Here is a 23,631-nt window from a genome sequence, read left to right on the forward strand (position 1 = left end):
CCAAACCTCTCCCTGATATCTCAGGTTGAGGAAGTGGCCAGGAGTGCTTTTTATCAGGTTCAGCTGATACACCAGCTATGTACATTTTTCAAGACAAACAACCTCAAAACAGTGGTGCATATGCTGGTAACTTTCAGACTTGAGTACTGCAATGTGTTCTATGTTGGGCTACCTTTGTATGTAGTCCAGAAACTGCAACTGGTGCAGAATGAGGCAGGCAGGCTGGTCTCTTGGGCTACCTGAAAAGACCACATTACTCCATTTCAAAAGAACTACACTGGCTGCCAATACATAAGAACATAAGAACAGCCCTGCTGGATCAGGCTCAAGGCCCATCTAGTCCAGCATCCTGTTTCGCACAGTGGCCCACCAGATGCTGCTGGAAGCCACAGGCAGGAGTTGAGGGTGTGCCCTCTCTCCTGCCATTGCTCCCCTGCAACTGGTACTCAGAGGCACACCCTTGAGGCTGGAGGTGGCCCACAGCCCTCTGACTAGTAGCCATTGATAGACCTCTCCTCCATGAAGTCATCCAAACCCCTCTTAAAGCCATCCAGGTTGTTGGCTGTCACCACATCCTGTGGCAGAGAGTTCCACAAGTGGATCACAAGTGGAGTTCCACAAGTGGATCATTTCTGGGCAAAATACAGAGTGCTGGTAATTACCTATAAAGCCCTGAATGGCTTGGGCCCAGGGTATTTGAGAGAGCACCACCTTCTTAATGAAACCTGCCTCATATTAAGATCATCAGGGGCGGTCTGGTTGCAGTTAACACCAGTTCATTTGGTGACCCAATACCAGGCCTGCTCTAGGGTTGCCCCAGGGCCCTGGAATATACTCCCAAATGAAATAGGAACCTCCCACTATCAGGCTGTTTTAAGTGACTTTTGAAAACTTGCCTATTTTATCAGGCCTTTCGTTTATAATGTTTTATAGTTTTGATGGTTATTTTAACTTGTTTTATATGATTTAAGGTTTTAAATGTCATGTTTTAATTTGTAAGCCACCCAGAGATTTTTATATGGGGTGGTAAATCAATACGATAAATTAAAAATAATAATACTTGGAACAACCCTGTAAAGTAGGTTGATATTATTCTCATAATGTTGTATGTCTGAAGCTGCACAATTTCATGGCTGAACTGAGAACTAGATCAGAGCTGCAATAGCTCACAACTTATAACCATTACATTAAGAAGGCTATAAAACAAAATGAGGACCCTCAATGTTATACAGGAAGCACTTTCTGTTGGGGGAAGAAAAAAGAGAATATAGTGGTTGACATCCAAACTAAAGTTGCTTGCACCAAAAAGTAGTATGTGTGCAAAGTGAAGGAGGAGTGATTTTTGCTGATCTCCCCTTCCCAGTGCAGCCCACTATGACTCCCAAAAATATGTCCCTGAGGGTCCTGTATCCACTGAGGATATATCTTCAGGAGGAGCAATGGCTGCAGAGGGAAGGAAAGATAGGCGAACACTGCTTCTCCCCATTGCCTACTGCAGCATTCTTCACTGAATGCAACGTTGGGCTGGATGTCAGTCAGTGATTACTGTAACACATATTCAAAGGTTTGAGAAGAAATCATTTGGGTTAGAAAGTTTTTCATTCTGAAATTCTGCATTGAAACTCAGTTACTGTTTGTATATCCTAATAATTATGCTGTATGTTTAATGCAGTTGGTGATGCAGTTGATGCATTTGTAAATTAATTTCTTCAAATGACCTGATAAATGTGTTTTTCTGCCAAGTTCCTGAGGGCTATTTCAGTGGCATATATGTACTTAAAATAAGTATTTCGGTATTGTTTTTTATTTATGATAACTACAGTCTCTTGACAGCCATTTCCAACTCTGTTTTTGTGCAAAATAAGTTTACAAAAGTTGGAATGAACTGCTGAATAATGTAAAAACCTCTCTCCAGAGTAAATACTAATTTTATAACAATGTAAAAAATGACATTAATTCTTAGCATATCATAATATACTGTGTATCTTCAAAGAGTAAATTTATCTATTGTTTATTATTTACATTTTCACACTAGGTTTTAGGCAGAGCACATGTTCAGAACTTTGTAATGGCAGAATTCAGCATCCTGGATCTTGGCAATGTTCTTGGTACCTTATGGCTGTGGTGATATGTTTGAAACAATATGGACAATGTCTGATAAAATCTCAGAAGCCAGGAAGGGGTCTGCATAGGGCAGGGCTTCACAACATTTGGTCTTCCTACCACTCCCATCATCCCTGACTACTGACCACAATGGCTGGGGATGATGAGAGTTCTAGTACAGCGAGGGCTGAAACTGTGCAGGCCTGACATAGGGTTATTCTCGGCCAAGAGTAAGATGAGCAGGAGCAGAATGAATTGCAAAATGTGCTCCGTTTGCAATAATATATGCAGTATAATTTGTAGAATTCCACTTTTTGGAGCAAAGATTTTGTGTTTTATTTATTTAAAATATTTGTCCCTACTTTTCAGACAAAAATTGTCTCCTGGAGTGGCTGTCACTAATCAAAACTTTTATATGTACAGTGTCTATTAGTACCTTAAATGAAAGTGAGACACAGGCCTTCCCTTTGTAAACTAAAAAGACAAGATGCACAAGAGAAGTGGAGGAAAAAGGTAGAGCAGGGAATCAGTTAGATAATACCAGAATAAACTGGCACTTATATCTGGTTTCAGGCCAGATTGAACCTTCCATTTCTGGTAAACTTTCTTGGGCAATGTGGTGCAGCTATATGGTGGCCTTTAATTATTTGGTTAATGACAGTCTGGCTTTTTCCTCTGCTCCACAGTCCCAGGACAACTGTCAATTGGAACAGAGTTCTTTCTGGCAGGAAAGGCTATTGGGATATTGTAGCCCTTCTAGGAACAACTCTACCTCTCCTTTCTCTGCAGCTGCTTGTTCTCTCACTGATAGCTAGGACCTGACTGGTTCTTCTGGAAGGAAGGCCTACGGCATCTCGGTGGCCCTTCTTCCTCTGATGAAGATGTCTTAGTGCAGAGTCTATATAGCCTTAACTTCACTAACAGCATTGCTGAACATCTTCAGTTATGTGGGTACTGGAGTGCCTGTACAATTACATTGAATAGGTCAAAGCATTCTGCCATTATAAGCCTAAAATGTTATAGATGCTAATAACATCTAGATAATTTTTCCAAACTGAAGTATCCATCAAATGCAGTGTTCCTTTAGGTGTATGTGTAGCAAATGTATGGGGGAGGTGTTGAATTTTTGTCTTGACGTTTCCTGTAGTAGGTAGCCTGTAGTAGTGGAAAGCACTATGTCTTGTACAGATGTGTAGGGCAGAAATTCAAGTGCACCCCTAGAAGTGATTGCAGAAATTACACCTGGAAAATTTTTGCCTGGATACATCCCCTAGCCCAGTGTTTAATCTGAAAGACCAAGGTAACGTGTGGATGCATGGAGCCTGATTTGGAAATAAGCATAATATGTGAGATTGTACAAAGACTTTTCTGCTTACACAGTACAGAAGTTAAAGTGTGCTCCTTACTTTTTTTATCTCCATGCTTCTAGAAGCACAAGTGAAACTGTAAGGACATTAATTCTCATCTAAAACGCAAGGCTTTCTTTTAAAAAATAATAGGATATCTACCTTCCTCTAGAATAATTCTTGATGAATTGGGTCAATTGCTTAAAATAATTTTAATAATCTAGATTTAGATTGTATTCAGGATAGTGCATAATATATAAAAGTTTATCCACTAGATTTTTGTGATGCAATCCTCCAGGAAGCTTAACATTGTAAGGAGCAATGCTGTGAGATGATAGCTTTTATTCTGGTAGAACATATTCTGTTTCCACCTTTCAGAGCAACCTTTTAATACACCTTCCTCTACCTTCAAAACTGAAAAGTCAATTATAAATTTATATTGCTTTAGATTTAGAATACTGTAGTATTTCAGATAGTTTTATAACTTAAACCCAATTAAATCTTAAGCATAAATATATTCTTCTGACTTCTGTTTTGTATTTCTCCCCCCAATGGAGCTATTTTAAATCTGTGCAGTAGTTGGAAGGTCTTTTGTAGTAAATGCTGAAGATGAAAATTACATGAAAACACCAGATGTGGGGTATGTTCTTTATTGAAAAGAAGTCATTATATTCAATTAGTTCAAACCTGTGATTTTGCTAATGTTAAATGCATTGCTTAAAATGTGCTTTGGGAGGGGGGCACAGTTGAAAAATCAACAGTGTGGCACATTTTAAAAGGTGTGTGTTTGTGTGTTTATTTTAGTTCTCTGTGTATTAATATATTCACTGTACAATGTACATACAAAAGTGTATGTAACCTGTGAAGTAGAACAGAAGGAGGTCTCTGTGAGAATGCTGGAGTAATCATGTATCATATATGATTTTAAAATGACATTTTAATCCCTGGCTGTGCTCTCCGTCCTCTTAACACTGTTTGCTTGCACAGGAGCTGGAGCTATTATGGCTTACAGGGCTGCTCAACTTTGGCCCTCCAGCTGTTTTTGGACTACAGCTCCCATGTTTCCCAGCCCCACAGTGGTCAGTAAGGATTATGGGAGTTGTAGGCTAACATCTATCGGAGGGCCGAAATTGAGCAGCCCTGGGAGGCTATGTATAGCCTCTCTTTTCTGTTCCTTTTTTGGAAGATTTTAGCTATCGGACACCACTGACTCCCTTTCTCACAGAGTGGTAGCAAAATTGGTTTTAATTCATGATTGATGTTATTGCAGTGCTATGGCACCCTCTATTTCTAAAAACATTGTTCAGAAAGGTTGAGCATGAAATAATTCTCCACCAAGTGTTTTAATACTATATCTATAATAATGTGTTTATCTCAGGAATTTAGTTCAGGAGTAACCTAACATGGTTATTGGTATAGAAAATGCAAAGTGATTGTAAACCTGTAAATGCAGGAGTGGAAACTTGCATATGAGTATGATATGACTATACTACATTAACTTGATTCAGTTTTATAAGTGGGCTGCTTTGTGGGGGTTGGTTAATTTTTTGAACCTGTGGGGACCCAGGTTCAAATGCTCTTTCACCCCTAAAGATCTCTGGGAGCCTTGGGCAGGTCACCATCTCTCAGCCTTACCTATCTCACAGATTTGTTACGAGCAGGGCTGGCATCACAGGTGAGCCCGAGGACCCATGTCTGCCCACCCAGAACCTGGCTGATAACTTTGCAGTGACAGTAGTGGTTGGAGTTGACCTGCACCACAGCTGTTTTACCTCCTGGTATGCCACACTGGCCAACATAAAAATTGCATAGAAGAGGGAGATAACTCCTATTGGCTGATTGCCAGTAGGGAGTCGGGAGAAGGAGGAGCTGCTGCCAGAATATGGACTCACTTGTCTGGTTCTCCTCATCAGCCAATTGCCTTCCCCCCCCCCCCCAGGCACTGCATCACTGCAGGAACTTCAAAGAGAGCCAGTGGGCCATAGGGAGTGGGGGGCGGGTGGGGGAGAGTCCACTGAAAGCCCCGGTAGCAGCTCTGGTTTCTTCATTCCCAATGGAGTTGATGCTGAGGGCTTCAACAGCAGCTTCTCTTCATTATTACCTTGGGGGAGGGGGAAACTGCTGCTGCCACTATTGCCACTCACCTGGTAAGTAGTAAAAGGTGACCCCAGATAGCACATTATATGAGAAATGCCAGGCAGTGCACTGTGTGGAGGGAGACAAAAGCCAGGTTATGGGAGAAAAACTAGGGGAAGGACTGGGAATATACATGCCTCTCTAAACTCTGCAAGAAGAGTGGGATTAAAAAAAAAAAGTTAAGGTGTGGGTCATAGAGCCTAATTTCTAAAATGGTGTAATATACAAGACTGTGCAAAGACTTTATAACTTAGCAATAGCAATAGCACTTACATTTATATACCGCTCTATAGCTGGAAGCTCTCTAAGCGGTTTACAATGATTTAGCATATTGCCCCCCAACATTCTGGGTACTCATTTTACCGACCTCGGAAGGATGGAAGGCTGAGTCAACCTTGAGCCCTTGGTCAGGATCGAACTTGCAACCTTCTGGTTACAGGGCGGCAGTTTTACCACTGCGCCACCAGGGGCTCTTATATGGAATGTGAGTTAATATCGGGCACTTATATGGCATGTGAGTTAATATCGGGCACTAACTTAAGTTAATATCGGGCAATAACTTATATGGCATGTGAGTTAATATCAGGCACCTTAACTTGCAATTTCCATGCTTTTTAGAACATGGGTGAATACTGAAAGCATCTTTTCTCATCTGAAACAAAGTTTTAAGCTTACTGAATTTGTTATAATTTGGTGGCAGTTGCACTTGTGAGTGGTTGGATTGGAGTTTAAAGAAAGGAATGTATTGCTTGCAGTGTGTCCTTTAGGCAATATGGCTTTGGGTCTTTTTGTCTTATAAATGGCATTATAAATCCTATGCAATAAGTCAATTTTGAAAGAAAAAACCAATTGGGCATTATTGATGGCCACTTGGGGAGGTTAAAGAGAGACACAGTCACAGCATTTAGGCTCTACAACCTGCTGAAGAACTTTCACAATAACATTGTGGTGCCATATTGGAAAGTGTCCTCTCCAGGCCACTGCGTCTATAAGAGAGTATGTCTCCCACTAGATTTGCAAACTTCCATATGCATACAACATCTGTTTGAAATATGGCATTGGTAGCCAGAAGTGAAATATTTTGGCATTATTTGACATTATTTTTGTGAACTGCCTAGAGCTATCTTGGTGAGGTGGTATAAAAATTGAATGAATGAATGAATGAATGAATATTTGAATATTTGGCATTTTGGATAGCTAGTATTTTGAAAGACCACTGTGCTGGAGAGCAAAGGAGATGCAGACACAGCCACCCACAAAGAAAAAAAGCGGGTCCCAGCTTTTTCCATTTGCCAGCTTAGCAACTCAACAGCAAAGAGAAGCTGGGACAGCGCTTTCTGAATGTGTGTCTTCCCTACCCTCTTCAGCATCATGCTACAGAGGAATGGAGGGATGCATACAATGAGAGAGAGAGCTGGTTCTCTGATATGTTGCTAAGCTGGTGAATAAGAGAATCTGAGCGTAGCTCTCTCCCTCTGTGTCTCCTACCCTCCAACAAAGTGCTGATGGAAAGGGAAGACAGGAGAGAGCCCAGGCAGCCACTGCCGTGGCAGCCATAGACAAGCTCCAAGTTGCCTCCCACAGAGTACACTTCAGCCACTGAGGCTGCTGCCAGAGCATGGGAGATAGGGATAGTGTTGTCGGGGCACAAGAGATAGTGGTGGGCTACCTTTCTTCTCATTCAAAGAAGTTGTCAAGGACGAGTGTGAAAAGAGACTGCCAAAGACCAAGAAACAGAAGAAAGCAAAATGGGTGTCAGAACAGATGGTGGAAGTTGCTAAGAAGAGGAGAGAAGCCAAAGTCAAGAAAGATAACTCAGGAAGGAACTTACTAGGGAATTTCATAAGGCTGTTAGAGGAGACAAGGAGCAGTACTATAATGACATCTGTAAAGACCTTGAGGATGGAAATAGACACGGAAAACATAAGGAAAGTTTTCCAAAAGACCTCTGAACTCAGGAGGTTCCAATCTCTTATTGGTATGTTAAGTGATGCCAAAGGACAGATAGTAACTGATTGAAAGAAGTTCAAACAGAGATGGAAGGAGTATACTGAAAATCTGTACAACAGGGACACCAACATCCAAAATACTCTAGAAGATATGTGCCAAATTTCAGAACTCTAGGCAAAGCCATTCTAGAAATATAAAAGGGGCCCTCTTTTCCCCTGAGAAACATCATGTGGCCCTCTAGGAGAGAGGGCACACAGATCTGGGCCCCCAGGTCCATGCCTAATGGTGCCCCTGCTATTGTGTGCTGCGACATTTAGGATCTCACTTGATTCTTCTGTTGAATTTGTGCTGGTGACATATGTAGTTCCATTTTCGAAGGCGATTGTATCCTTGACCCAGATTTGTGGTGTTCTGCTATTTTAAATCATTTTCAAGTAATTGTGGTAAAGACTGTAGCATAAATCTATTGTCTGAAAAATAAGAATGAATTATTTAATGCTTCTGTGAAATACAGTGTTCTATTATGATCAGATAGGTGGGTAGTGTTTCCTCAAAATTACGGACTCTTATTACTTCTGTCAACCTGTGTTTGTTGTATACTTTTTAAAAATTGTATTTTTCATGCAGTTTAATAATCACTTTTGTAGATTTTGATCTGCCTTTTAAGCTTTCATATTACAGCTAGGATCCAAAGAACCATGCAACAAGTTTCATACTCCTAAGGGGGCTTTAGGCTTGTGTTTTTTGAACACCCAGTTTCCTACCAGCACACAAATGGCAAATGGCTTTTGAAATGGGAGATACAGTCAAAAAGCAGTCTGGAATATGCTGGGGAGGATTGCTATTCAAAGAAAAAGAAAAACAGGTGATTCCACTTCACAAGCCATATTCTCTCAGTACACCTAAAGTAACTATTTGGATCCTGGCCATGCATTTTTTTTAAATCTAAAATATTTATTTGTAATACTAAAAAAGAGGACAAATAAGAACAGACAGCTTAAAGTGGTACATTTCAGTCTTCTTATAGCATATTCAAACAAGCAGCACTAAAAAAGAATGTAGAGTAGCTGGATTTTAATGCTTCTATATTCTAGCTAACTTAGTGTTATTTAACACAGGTAAATAGAGTGAATTTCTTGGTAGTTTTGTACTAAAACCTTTTCTTATTATGAACAGTCCCTTTTTTAATGTTTCATAGACCTCGGAGTAGAGGAAAACCTGCAGTGGAGGATGAAGACAGCATGGATGGGTTGGAGTCTGCAGAAACAGAAAACACTGTGGAAACTGGTAAAGGCATATACAATTACAAACAATGTTTCCTCTTTCTTGACTGCTGTTTATATCTGTATACTACTTATGGGTACAGGTATTTATACAGATGATAATGTTATCCATATTGTTATTAGGGCCCTGGATAAGCCCCTTGGTTTAAAGTTACTCTGTTAGATCCGCATACCTATTTTTGGGCCAAGCTACATATGACATCTTAATGTGCCACTGGGCCTGATGTGCTTTAACTTTTCTTGATAAACAGCAACTGGATCAAGACCATGGTAAGGAAGGGAAGCATTAACCCTACTTTCCCCACCATGGTCCTGATCCAGATACCCCCTTTGCAAAGGAGTAAAAAAGTTCTCATTTGTGGGGGACCCTGATCTGGCTGCTGTTTTCCAAGGAAGATTAAAGCATATCAGTGATATACCTTTAATGCTGCATAAAGTTATAATACTGCATGAAGTTATTTGAACTGATGAATATCTAGTTTGATGATCTTTTCTGTTGAGCTACATGGCGATACATCTTAAAAAGCTACCATTCACAGAGAACAGTTAAAAGTGTAAACTCTAGGTGTAGGCATAATTTTTGAACTAAGTCGTTAATAAATACTAAGGGCAGAGCACATTTATAGTTATACCTCAGTATGGATGTTGTAACAGTAATGTTTTGGAAAGTAACCCCCTCCCCATTGGTGTAAAATAGGCTAATGGCAAGAAAGATTAACTTAACAGTTTGAAGTAGGACTTTTAATCAACTTGCTCTCCTTGTTAAATAGAAGTCAAAGAACAATCTGCAGAGGCGGATGCCCAAACTGAAGTGGATGATGACAAGAAGCTAACACCAGTTCTTCAGCGCTCAGTGTCTGAGGAATCTGCAAGCTCCACTGCCTCTGTTGGTGTTGAAGCAAAAACCAGGTTAGAAAGTGAGACAAGCAGATGCTGAGTCAATGATGGGGGAAGGGCTGGGACCTAAACAAATGGTGCAGAGAATGCTGGGAGCAGACTTGCATCATCATGCTTCTGCTTTGAAGCATTAGCCTGTGTTGGCAGCTGCTCTATTTGAGGCTGATGGCTTAGCGTGAAAAAAAGAGCATGGATGGGTAAGCTTGTCTCTTAAACATTCCCCTCTGTTAACAAACAATCACAAGAAGACATCAATATTACAGAATATTAATTCAGCAGATTTAAATATGTTTGGATATTTGTATGAGGATTTTAACTGAAATATAAATCCTGCCTGTTCAAAATGTTTTTATATAAAGTTTTCTAGTTTATTGCTTCTAGAGCTCTGTTTCTCAAATCACTTTCTCCAGAGTAGTTCCACTACAGATGGGATTTACTCTGTAGTAAATTTCACATTTCCTTTGTTCAATAGTCCTCATTTCCTAGGCTCTCTGTGTTGCAGGCCTAAGCCTGCTTCATTGCACAAGGGTAAATAAGTGCTGAGCATTATTTTGATGTGTTAAAAATCTGCATATGCTACACTTTGGTTGAAAGTAGGTCTTTGATGGAGCGTGTTGCACTGAAAACTTCAAATACATCATATGTGTGAATGGAATTTGAGCAGCACACTTAATCACTGGGAAACCTGTCACAATTATTAACCTGTGTATAGCCATCTATGCTTTAGAAGAATACCTGGTCTGTGTATTATCTTTAAATACAATAACTTTATTTGGACCTTCATTAGGTTTTGAATCTGTGCCAGTTCACATCCTTCTTAAAAGCTCTGACGTGCATTTTGGTAGGATCTTTATATTTGCTGATATTATAAATAAAACTCAGTGATGTTGAAAACTCCAGTCTTCCGTGGTTCACTGCTAGCAAGAGCATATATATGTGGTGTGGGTGCATGCACAGGCACACAGAAAAATGGCAGTATTTCAGGAGGGATTTGCCTCCTCTTGGTGTTGCATGAGAATTAAGAGTTAGCAGGGGCAGAGCTGTAATCCAGCAGATGGGTTCAAATAACCCATCGTGCCTTGTGTTGGGGAGCTGTGGAGTGACTGGAGGAGCTGCTGAGCTCCCCTGGCTGGGGCTCCCACCGCTGCCTCCCTGGCAACTGGCATGGTTCTGTGCCACCTCCTTCCATCAGCCAAGCTCCGGGCTAATGAAGGGTGCAGAGGTGGCCCATCACCGCCTCCTTCAGTGGCTGGCTCGGCTCTGCGCCACCTCCTTGTATTTGCCACGCTCCTGGATGATGGAAGGAGGATGCGCATGTGGCCCATCAGTGTGACTGGCTTGGCTCTGCGCCGCCTCCTTCCATCGGCCAATGGAAGGAGGGCACAGATGCAGCCTGTCGCCGCCTCCTACCATCTCCTTCAGTAGCCGGCCGGGCTCTGCCCATTCTCCTTCCTTAGGCCAGGAGCCTGGCCAATGGAAAGAGGATGGTGGAACAGGTGGGAGGTGCCCTGAGAAGAGCGGAGGGTGCCTAAGTAGCAAACACAGGCCCACTCTCCCCTCACTATGCCCCTGAGAGTCAGATTGTATAACTGTATATTTGAGTTATGCAGTCAGGCAGGCTTTGTTTCTTGTCTGGGTTTTCAACACTGCCTATATTAAAACATACATTTTGGGAATGCTGTGGAAAATAGTGTATCTTGATTTCAGTAAAGCTTTTTGACAGTGTTTCCCATTATATCCTTGTTGAGAAGATGGTAAAATATTAAGTGGATTTATAGCTAGTTGAAGAACTGTACCAAGTGAATGCTCAGCCTTGAGGGGAGCTATCGAATGAAGTACAACTAAGTCCTGTCTTAGTTGCCCAATGCTGTTCAAAATTTGATTTGGTTGATTGAGTAGGGAGGATGCTTGTCAAATCTGCAATGGCTTGGAGCTGGTGGGGATGTAGCTAACACTTTAAAAGACAGAACCAAAATTCAAAGTAATATTGATAGGCTTGAACACTGGGCCAAATCAAGATAAAGTTCAACAGAAATAAATGTAAAGTCTTGCAGTTTAGTAAGAAAAATCAGTTGCATGAGTATAGGGTGGGGGAGACCTGCCTTGGCAGCAGTACATGTGAAAAGGATCTAGGTGTTTTATTAGATCACAAGTTGAACATGAAACAGCAGTATGATGTATCACAGTAATACAGTCTTGGGCTGCATTACCAGCTGCATAGTAGGGATGTGCAGAACGTTCCACAGTTGGAACATTCCATCTTGAAATGGACTGTTCCGAGTGTTCTGAGCTTGAAACAGAACACCATTTAAAAGGTGGCTTGTTTTGAGCTTGGAATGGAACAACCTGTTCCGAGCGCCAATTCGGAATCCAAAATGGTGCTAAGAATAAGTCAGAATATTCTGATATGGAACAGGGGCGGCGTTCCATTGAAACAACCAGCTCAACTGGTTGTTCTGACAGAACGTTCTGTGCAGAATGCTCTGCGCATCCCTACTCGGGATGTGCAAACTTGTTCAAAATCAAATTGGTTCACACTTGAGCTGACTCGGCTCGAAGGCTCACCCTTGAACCAAACTGGGGGAAGGGAGGCCTGGTCTGATGGTGAGTCGAGCCATCCCCCCGCCTTGCAAGCCGGCTCAGCGGTATACTTGTAAATGGGAATCTGGCAAGGATACCCCTTTACAAGTAAAGGGCTGTGGTGGCGGGGAGGGGAAAGTTCTAAATATTTCTTTTTACTTTTAAAAATCTCACTGCGCAGTTGGATGGCGGCGGCCACAGTAGTGGGAATGATGGTGGAGGTGGTGATGAGGGCTCCTTCCACCCTCCCACCTGCCTCCCAAATGATAGCCTGGGCCTGTTGCCGCCCATTTCAGGCCTCTGTGCATGCAGAGAGACCCGAAACTGCTTGCAGCTGGGTGAAGCTGTCATTTGGGAGGCAGACAGGAGGGTGAAAGGAGCCCTTGACGACAACGCCATCCCTGCCACTGTGGCTGCTGCTGCCATCCTACCACGCAGCGACGATTTTTAAAGGTAAAAAGAGAGAACTACCCCCACCCCATAGCCCTTTACTTGTAAAGGGGTATCCTTTCCAGATTCCCTTTACAAGTACAGCCGTCAAGCCAGCTTGACAACGGAAGTGGACCGGGCTGAGCTTGACTGAGCCTGAGCTGCCCCGATCGGCTTGAATCTGGTCCAGATTCGAGCCGAACCGGGCCAGTTGGTTCCATGCACATCCATAACCCTTACTGTATAGCGTCCAGATCACAAGAAGTAAAAGTTACTCTATTCTGTGCTAGTCGGACCTCACTTGGAATGTTGCCTGATTCTGGGCACCACATTTTGACAACACTGATGAACTGGAATGAGTTTAGAGGACATAAGAACAGCCCTGCTGGATCAGACCCAAGGACCATCTAGTCTAGCATCCTGTTTCTCACAGTGGTCACCAGATGCAGCTGGAGCCTGCAGGCAGGAGTTGAGGGCATGCCCTCTCTCCTGCTATTACTTCCCTGCAACTGGTACTCAGAGGCACCCTGCCTTTGAGGCTGGCCCACAGCCCTCTGACTAGTAGCCATTGATAGACCTCTCCTCCATGAAGTCATCCAAACCCCTCTTAAAGCCATCCAGGTTGTTGGCTATCACCACATCTTGTGGTAGAGAATTCCACAAGTTGATTATGTGTTGTGTGTGTGTGTGGGGGGGAAACCTTACGTTTGTTGGTCCTAAATTTCCTGACAATCAATTCCATGGAATGTCCCCTGGTTCTCGTATTATGTGAGAGGGAGAAGAACGTCTCTCTATCCACTTTCTCCACTCAGTCCATGATTTTATAGACTTCTATCATGTCTCCCCACAGTCATTTTTTTTCTAAACTAAATAGCCCCAGGTGTTGTAGCCTTACCTCATAAGAAAGATGCTCTAGGCCCCTGAGCCAGCATGGTATAGTGGTTAGTGCTGCACTAGGACCGGGGAGACCCGAGTTCAAATCCCCATTCAGCCATGAAACTAGCTGGGTGACTTTGGGCCAGTCACTTCTCTCTCAGCCTAACCTACTTCACAGGGTTGTTGTGAAAGAGAAGTATGTGGTACACCACTCTGGGCTCCTTGATAATCATCATCATCAACAACAACTTGGTTGCCCTCTTCTGCACCTTTTCCAGTTCTACAATGTCCTTTTTTAGATATGGTGACCGGAATTGCACACAGTACTCCAGGTTTTGTATAAGGGTATTATAATATTAGCCGTTTTATTTTCAGTCCCCTTCCTAATGATCTCTAGAATGGAATTGGCCTTTTTCACAGCTGCTGCACATTGAGCTGATACTTTCAATGAGCTGTCCACCACGACCCCAAGATCCCTCTGCTGGTCAGTCACCGACAGCTCAGATCCTATCAATGTATACTTGAATTTGGGTTTTTTTGCCCCAATGTGCATCACTTTACACTTGCCAACATTGAACCACATTTGCCATTTTGTCGCCCACTCCCCTAGTTTGAAGAGAACCTTTTGGAGCTCCTCACAATCTGTTTTGGATTTCACTACCCGAAAGAGTTTAGTATCATCTGCAAATTTGGCCACCTCGCTGCTTTGCCCTACTTCTAGACCATTTATGAATAAATTAAAAAGCACAGATCCCTGGGGGACCCCACTTCTTCCCTCCATTGTGAAAACTCTCCATTTATCCCTACCCTCTGTTTCCTGTCCTTCAACCAGTTAGCAATCCACACACACATGTGGACAAATGTGTTGGTACCTCTCCACGAAAAAAGAAGAACCCTTTCCAGTCCTCCGGTACTGAGCCCGATTGCAGGGATAAGTTATATATTTTAGCAAGGAGGTCGGCAATTTCACATTTGAGTTCTTTCAGGACTTTTGGATGGATGCCATCTGGCCCTGGCGATTTGTTAGTTTTTAGTTTTTCCAGACAGTTTTGAACATCATCTTGTCACTTCTGACTCAGTTCTTTAGCCTCCACCCCCGAAAAGCCTGGTTCAGTATCCTCTGCCGTGAAGACAGACACTAATTAATTATTTAATTTAGTTAATTAATTTAGCTTCTCTGCAGCCTCCATATCCTCCTTAATAATCCCTTTCACTACCTCATTGTCTAAGGGTCCAACCGCCTCCCTGGCAGGTTTCCTGCTTCTGATGTATTTAAAGAAGTTTTTGTTATTCCCCTTTATACTTTTAGCTAAATGTTCCTCAAACTCTCTTTTCGCCTCCCTTATTGTCACCTTGCATTTCTTTTCCCAGAGTTTGTGTTCGTTCTCCTCATTTGGACAGGCCTTCCAATTTTGAAAGGAAGTCTTTTATGGCTTCCTTGATGGTACCTGTTAGCCATGCTGACATCCTTCTGGACTTGGTGGTACCTTTCCTCCTTTTTCATATACATTCTAACTGGGTTTCTATAATTGGGGTTTTAAATAAACCCCATGCATTCTGGAGTGAAGTGACTCTCTTGGTTTCCCCTTTCAGTTTTATTTTCACCAGACTCTTCATTTTAGAGAAGTTTCCTCTTCTAAAGTTCAAAGTGTCTGTGTTAGACTTCTTTGGTAATTCTCTCCCCACATGTATGCTGAATTTGATCACACTATGGTCACTGTTCCCTAATAGCTTGATGACTCTGACATCACACACCATGGACTCAGGATTAAGTCCAAGGTCACCTTCTCTCTTGTCTGGTTCCAAGACCAACTGTTCTAGGGCAAAGTCATTCAACGTATCTAGAAATTTGACCTCTCTGTCATTACCTGACTGTGAATTTACCCAGTCTGTGTGTGGGTAATTGAAGTCACCCATTTTTACAGTCCTGCCTCTCCTTAAAACCTCCCTGATTTCCTGCTGCAACTGCCAGTCACTGTCAGCATTTTGATCTGGAGGGCTATAGCATGTCCCCAGTAGCACATTTCCTTCCAGGCCTTGTATTGTCACCCACAGGGTTTCTGTGGAGGACTCCGGTCCACATAGGTTTTCTAGCTTGTTAGATTCTATCTCTTCTTTAACATACAGTGCTACTCCACCTCCAAGGCACCCCTCCCTGTCCTTCCTATAGAGTTTATATCCAGGGATAGCAGTGTCCCACTGGTTCTCACTGTTCCACCATGTTTCTGTTATGCCCACTATATCTATTTCTGTGTTAGCAACCAAGCACACCAGCTCACCCATCTTGGCTCGGAGGCTACTGGCTTTGGCATGCAAGCACCTATACACTGAATCTCTTACCTGGAGTCTGCTATCTTTCTTTTGACTCTTTGACCAGCTGGTACAGCCTTCTGTCTGCTCTTTATGTGGTTCTGCTCTGTCCCCTTCTGTTTTATCTGAATCCTCTGCACCCTTGCACTTTAAGGGATGGCATTTGCTGAACCAGATACTGTCCAGGACCTGTCGGCTATTCCCCAAGTGTCGTTTTAAAAGCTACTCTGCAACCTTTTTGATTTTAGGTGCCAGCAGTCTGGTTCCATCTTGGTTCAAGTGCAGCCCATCCCTTTTGTACAGGCCTTGCTTGCCCCAAAATTTATTCCACTGCCTAACAAACCCCCTTCTCCCAGCACCAATGTCTCATCCACACATTGAAACCACTCAGCTCTGCCTATCTCATTGTTCCTGCATGAAGAACAGGTAGCATTTCTGAGAATGCTACCTTGGGGGTCCTGGGCTTCAAAACACTACTGATCAGCCTAAATTTGGCTTCCATGACCTCCCAACTACATTTCCCCACATCGGTGGTGCCGATGTGCACCACGACACCTGTCTTCTCCCTAGCACTGCCTAAGAGCCTATATAGAGCTCTTGAGAGCCAGCGTGGTGTAGGAGAGCCAGCGTGGTGTAGTGGTCAGAGTGCTGGACTAGGACCGGGGAGACCCGGGTCAAATCCCCATTCAGCCATGATACTAGCTGGGTGGCTCTGGGCCAGTCACTTCTCTCTCAGCCTAGCCTACTTCACAGGGCTGTTGTGAAAGAGAAACCTAAGTATGTAGTACACCGCTCTGGACTCCATGGAGGAAGAGCGGGATATAAATGTTAATAACAACAACAACAACAACAACAACAACAACAACAATAATAAATATCTAGATGCTGTGTGATGTCCGCTACCTTCGCACCAGGCAGGCAAGTCACCGTGCGGTCAACATGCAGGTCACAAACCCATCTCTCTATACCTCTAATGATTGAATCACCCACTGCAAGGAGGCCCCCACCCACCCAGAGGAGTATCCCATGTGCGAGAGGATATTGGCTCATCATCCACTGAAGGGGTCCCTTCTAAAGGGGCATCTCTCTCTTCCTCAGACCGATGTCCTCCTTGCCTGAGACCTTCATTCTCCCTGAGAGCAGTGGAGCTATCAGCCCTGGAGTGGGATGCCTCTACCATGTCCCTGAAAGTCTCACCTGCATGCCTCTCTGTCTCTCTGAGCTTCTCCAGATCTCGAGGGAACGAATTTGTTCCCTGAGAGCCAGGGCCTCCTTGCACCAAGCACACACCTATGACTTCTGCCCATGGAGCAAATAGTCATACGTGCAGCACTCTGTGCAAGACACTGGGAAGTGCCCCCTCTCCTGCTGGCTTTCTATCTTCATACTGGCTTTGTTTGCTGTTTACAGTATTTAGAGATAGTTTATTAGAAGGCTAGGTCTTGGCTGTAATGGTCAGCTATTTAACTGTCCAAGCAGCCTTTTTCAGGAATATGAGGGAGGGATTTGTACTTACGTTCTCTTCTCCACCGGGCTCCTTGTGATAATAGGGGCTTGTTCCAGGCTCCCCAGCACTCCTCCCGCTAAACTCCTGCAAAACTCCATTGTCCTGTTTGCTATCCCTGTTGGCTGTGCTGTATTAGCTATGCTTTTGGGCCTACACCTCTTATGTAGAGAGTGTGCTTCAAACTGAGCCACAGGATGTTGGTCAAAGGAATGTGGGGCCTCTGCCAGCCCTAGCTGACTCCACCCCCTCCAGGCAGGGACAAACTAAAACACAGAGACTATGCTAGCTTTGGCAAATAACACACAGACAGACTAGGACTTATCCCTTAGAGAGACACCAGCCCCTCAAAATCTCTCCTCCTCCTGTTAGTTAGTTTAAAGGGGGAAAAGGCTATATGTTGTTGATTAGGAAAGCTTGCTCACTTCCTGAAGCTGCTCCTGCTCTTTCCAGAGTAGGCTTCAAACTGAGACACTGAGGAGTGCAACAAAGATGGTGAGAGGTTTTGGAAACCTAGTCATGTAAGGAATGGCTGAAGGTGCTGAGTCCATTTAGCCTAGAGATGAGAAAACTAGGTGGGGAATATGATATAAGGGTGAGATATGAAATATTTGAAGGATTGTCATATTATTATTTATTATTTTTACATTTATATCCTGCTCTTCCTCCAAGGAGCCCAGAGCGGTGTACTACATACTTGAGTTTCTCTTTCACAACAACCCTGTGAAGTAGGTTAGGCTGAGAGAGAAGTGACTGGCCCATAGGAGGAACAGAACTATTCTTTTTTGCTCTTGAGGACAGGACTAGAATCAATGGGTTGAAATTAAAAGGAAACAGATTTAGGCTAGATGTTAAGAAGAATTTGCTAAACACTTGTCAGCTGTGGGACAATCTGGCTCATGCAATGGTGGATTCTCTTTCACTGGAGGTCTTTAAACAGAGGCTGAATAGTCATTTGTCTGGGTTGCTGAAGCAGTTTGCTTTCATGGAGATGTGAATTATAAGACTGTAAAGGTCCCTCCCAACTCTAAAATTCAGTGAAAGGAGAAGCAAAAATGTCTCTTTGAAAGTTCTTAATGTTCTGCAGTGTAATCATCAGTCTGTATGCTATGAAATGACTGACATTAGATTTTATCTCTTTTGAATACTGTATACAAAAATGAATGAAAGCAACCATGTAACATCAGTTGCTTAATTTTCCTAAAGCATAATGTGCTGCTGAAGTATAGACCAGGGCTGCATAACTTTGGCCTATCTGCAGATGTTGGAGTACAACCAGAGGCGTAACTAGGGAAAACGGCGCCCGGGGCAAGCATTGAAATGGTGCCCCCCCCGCGCCCCCAACATGCTACATTATACTTAGGTTTTTCCTCACAAGCGCCCGCCGCCGCCGCCAAGCCAGGCCACTTACTGGCCGCCAGGTGCCAGCAAAGCAATGGGGGGGGGGGGGCGCCGGCGGCGCGGAAGGGACCGCTCGTGGGGGAGGGGGCGCCGACGCGCTCCCTTGACTGCTGCAGCGCTGCTGCACTGAGCAGGAAACATTTGTATTAACAAAAATTTTTTAAAAATAATATTTTTTTGTCATGGCGGCGCCCCCCATGTGACCAAAAAAGATGGCGCCCGGGGCACGTGCCCCCCCTGCCCCCCCTATAGTTACGCCTCTGAGTACAACTCCCATCATTCCTGGTGATTGGCCACTATGACTGGAGATTATGAGAGTTGTAGTCCAACAACAGCTAGCAGGCTGAAGTTGTGCAGTCCTTATCTACACCATAAATATCTAGAGTTTATTTGGATCTAACTCAATCACTGGGGCTGTGGATTGCAGATTCCTTAAAAAAAAAAATCAATGCCTGGGACTTTATAAAGAAATGTTAAATGTAATAATGTCCTCATTGCTCTTAACATCTCAGTCAAATGCAAAGTGATGAACAGGTGACATGTTAACTATTGCTTATTGCCTCCATTTAAAAATATTATTCTGTTCTGAAAACATGCCAAATCTCATATTTTGATCCTACTGGTTAGAGAGAGTCTCTTGCATCCTACTCATTTCATTGTGTGCTGTAGTGATTTGAAAGATCTCCACAAATTTACAGTATGGAAATATTTCAAAAAGTGAAAACAAAAATATGGGGAAAGTTTTAAAGATTATTTTTGTATACTGTACATCAGCTTACAAATTAGTTTTTGCCTGTTTAAGGTAGACTGGCAAATGCTGCTCAAATTTTAGAATGGTTACTTTACACTTACTTGGGAGTAAATGCCATTGAAACCAGGGGGATTTACTTTGCGGAAAAACATTCAGGATTGGGCTGTAAATAAATAACTTGTTTATTTTATGAGTCAACTCAGACTGATCTATGGACATCAGTCTCTATAGATACTGTAGTGATGAAAATTCTGAATAACTTCTGAAAAGGAAAGAGCAGAATTTCAAACCTTTATATATTGTTTATTGGGGTTGGTGGTGTCACATTACTGGTCTCAGTGGGTCTAGTCAGTTTTGTAGCTTTTTCCCTTTAGGCTTATTGAGGTGAGGAGGAGGAGTCACCCCCCCCCAACCCCAAACTTTCCACCGTAGTTTTATTTTCTCTCTCTGTGCTATCTCCTTTATAACCTAGCTGTCTCTTTCCCTCCTCATCTTTCTGTTCAAACAAGTTCTAAATCTGTTCTTTACCTAGTTCTGCTCAAGATTTTCCTTTCTATCTGGGATATACCAAAGTAGAACTAGTCATTTTTGTTGAGCAAGAGAAGCACAACAACCCCTTTCCAATATAGCTGTGGAGAAGGTTTTCTAAATAGCCTTCAGCTGACTTTCAGAGGATGAGAGTTTTGAAAGCACACATTCAACAGCCACTTCCCATTTATGAGACACTTGGTATCTCCCCTCCCCCCATCCCCGCTTCTTCATGCATCCCTCAACTTGCTCACTCTCTTTTGCTAGAAAGGTTCATGGGTTTTACTTTTTATCCATTACCATCTCTCTCATGTTTCTATCAAGTTACTTTTTAATGCAGCTGGAACTATTTCAAAAGTTCCCATTTTTCATTCGAGCACTAGAACTGTTGTATGATCAGACCTAGAGAGTATTGTCACAACAGTAGTTACATGGGCCCACTTCAGACATCACACTGAGCTGTTTAATTATGGTTCCACATGATGCTATGGCCCTTAGTCTTGCATGCTCCTCCCTCCCCTTTGCGATTGAGTAGAGGATGTTTTACTCACCTGGTCCTGGTTTATAACAAACTAAAACTTGCTGTGATGTCAGAATTCTGGAAGTCTTGGCTTGTTCCAACCAAGATTTAAGAATAAGTCGGGATATGAAACTAGGATTTAATATGAATGCTTCCTTCACTTGTGGTTGAAAGGAAGTGATGAGTGCACGACCTGATGCTTGTGAATGTTGCACAGAAACATGATTAAACAGTGGCTTCACATGACATCTGAACTGGACCATGGAGTGTTTGACCTTTTTAATCAGTGCAAAAAACTGTTTAGTGGGTCATGATTCTGTTATACATCTTTATTTTTTCTCAGGCAATATTTGATTTGTACTTTAACTTGTGAGAAATGTGCACATGCACCTCTATTCTGTGTCTACACACTTCAGTGATGGGCTTGAGGAGATGGAGAAGTCTTCTGCTCAAATAACCCAAATCCACAATGCGTTAAGATCTCGACACACCCATTCAGCCATTGTGGTTGTAAGGTGTAGCCCCATCATGAAGTAGAGTAAAATGGAAACTTTTCAGTGCTGTTAAGTGGTAGCAAATTGTCATTCATTTAATATCCTACTATGGAGGCGGGTGCAGTTTGGATTTTCTGCCTTGGGTTCCAAAATTTCTTAGATTTTGGTTAGAGAGGTTGAGTGTTGCAGAAGGCTAAATAAGCTGAGGAGTGGGAGACTACAGAAATTTCCAGAAACACTGGTGTAAGTTTATATGGTTTTTATGAGATGCTTCTGTGAAGAAAAACTAAAATGAATTTGTATTTGATGTTTAATAGTTTATTGGCTATATTTAATGTTGTGTTGGATATAAAGATTTCTGTTTTGATTTAGCTAAATTATCCATTTTTGAGATTGTTCTTTATTTTCTGACTCTAACAGTGAACAGCTCTGCGCCTTTTGTTACTGTGGAGAACGAAGCTCATTAGGACAAGGAGAACTAAAACAATTCATTCCAACACCAGGGTTTATCACTCCATGGAACAACCAGCCTTTAAATAAGAGTGAAACTGGTGATGGCAGTGACAGCATTTGTGAGAGTACGCCAAAGCAGAACACAGTCCTGCGCAAATCAAGAGGACAGAAGAAGTAAGCCTTTCTATTTGTAACTAAATAAAAATATAATTATTTAAATAATAATAATGTTCTAGTTTCCTTGCTAATTTTAAGTAGTGGCATGGTTATGTAGCATTGTTTTCTTTTAGTAGTAGTTTTAAAAATGTTTCTTCTTTGTCTAAGTAGAAACTTAAATTAAAGAACCATACTTGTAAAATATGAGTGCCTTCATCAGCAGAAAGCTTTTGCAGAAATAACCAAGGTGGAACTCAGAAAATATGGCATTTGGGGGCAGAGTCAGGGGTGCAATCTCCCTCCATGTGTTTAGTCAAGATGTGGATATGAAGACGAAGATAGAACTCTTCTCTCAGCTTAACCTATATCACATGATAATTATGAGGTTAAAACTCTGTTTTCTTTGGAATCAGAGTAGGAAACAAATGTAGTAATTAAATAGCAGCTGTTGCTAGCCCCATCAACTTTTCTAGCTTGTTCTTGCATAATAATGTGTATTAAAAACTAGCCTTTAATAGGATGTATACAGCCACCTGTAGCAGGGATTGAAAAATCCTATTTCTTAGCTATTAATACTCTTATTTGTTTTTGTTTATATAGTCATGTCATGTGCATCAGTGGAGCATTTTATAGTAGCTGTTTTTGAGAAATGGAACAATTGCGTATGTAGCCTGTATTCAAAGAATTGTTGGTGTTTGTGGAAAATAAATGTTAAGTGTTTCTGTTACTAGAAAGGCAGGTCTCTTTGTTCATCAGTGTGTAGTATAGCATATTTTTAAAAGTATAGTTGAGATTTCAAATTTATTTCATGTTTATGCTGATCAGACAACTCCTTAAGGGGCTGTTCTGCTATTCTTCGGGTTCTGTTGTGCTGACGGATTAGTAAAGGTTTTTGTAGCCTATGGGAAAGTGCAAAATTAATTTAGCTTGGAACAACTAACCAGCTCTGTCCCCTGAGGATGGTGATGTAATCATACCCAAGTGCCATGCTGGCTGGCACCCAAGTTTAAGTACTAAAGCGATTGTTGTGTTGGAGTTTTCTCATTGGTGGCTAGCCCTGGACTGCTGCCAGTAGAATGAAGCAGTAAAGTAGGAAATGAAACAATAACAAAGAGAAGCAATCTTTTAAAGGGACTTAAGGTGGACCATTTTAAGGAGAACCAGCGTGATCAAACTTACATCATGCTGAAAGAATTGCAGATATTTTTTTCCTTTGTATGGCCAGTCTTCCCCCAACCCCACATCCTTTGTTCATATCAATTTCAGCTTAGTCACTCTTAAGCATTAATGCTTATGTCTTCTGCACAAAATACCAAGCTGTGAGCACATTGTTCATTTTCAGTTTTCCAGCAGTGAGAAAACTTTCAATCATTCAAGTTTTCCTAGTGTTTATGTTTTGATAGAAATGAATGAAATTTTAGACTAATATGAAATGTAATGGGAGAAACTTGCTAATAAATCAGTATTAAATTCTTGATTTTTCATTTAAACAGGCTGAATTGCAAGTCCCAAGTTTTTCTGTACCTGTTAATTTGTGCTTATGTAAATATTTGCTATATAGTACTATGAAAATGGAAAGCAGGTTGTATGCATATCTGTGTATGACTTTTTTCAGGAGCTCAAGATAGATACAATAAATGGGCGTGGGGAGCCTCTTCTTCTGACCTTCTTCTGCTGTAGGGGAGCAACAGCAGGAGAGGAGATATACTCCTGGTTATGAGCTTCCCAGAGGCATCTGATGGGCCACTTTGGAAATAGGAGACTAGATAGGCTTGGGCCTGATCCAGCAATGTTCTTAGTTTCTTGTTAGAATGTGTATAAAGAATGTATGTTCTCAGCAGCTCTTTACATATGTTGTAATGAATGCATGTAGATCAGGGCGGAGCCTCCCTCTCTTTGTCTTCATTATACCTA

General features: G+C 42.3%; 1 protein-coding gene across 8 annotated transcripts in view; it reads left to right on the forward strand.

Moving 5' to 3' along the window:
* KMT2C (lysine methyltransferase 2C) overlaps positions 1 to 23,631 on the forward strand; it is a 302,840-nt gene that overhangs the window by 70,961 nt on the left and 208,248 nt on the right. For all 8 annotated transcript variants that reach the window (XM_053260171.1, XM_053260176.1, XM_053260175.1 and 5 more), the window contains 3 exons: positions 8,734 to 8,822; positions 9,589 to 9,727; positions 21,529 to 21,735. In XM_053260171.1, coding sequence (XP_053116146.1) covers positions 8,734 to 8,822; positions 9,589 to 9,727; positions 21,529 to 21,735 — 435 coding nt within the window. The remainder of the gene's footprint in view (positions 1 to 8,733; positions 8,823 to 9,588; positions 9,728 to 21,528; positions 21,736 to 23,631) is intronic.

This window comes from Hemicordylus capensis, chromosome 6 (assembly GCF_027244095.1).
Source record: "Hemicordylus capensis ecotype Gifberg chromosome 6, rHemCap1.1.pri, whole genome shotgun sequence".
NCBI classification, from domain to species: Eukaryota; Metazoa; Chordata; class Lepidosauria; order Squamata; family Cordylidae; genus Hemicordylus; species Hemicordylus capensis.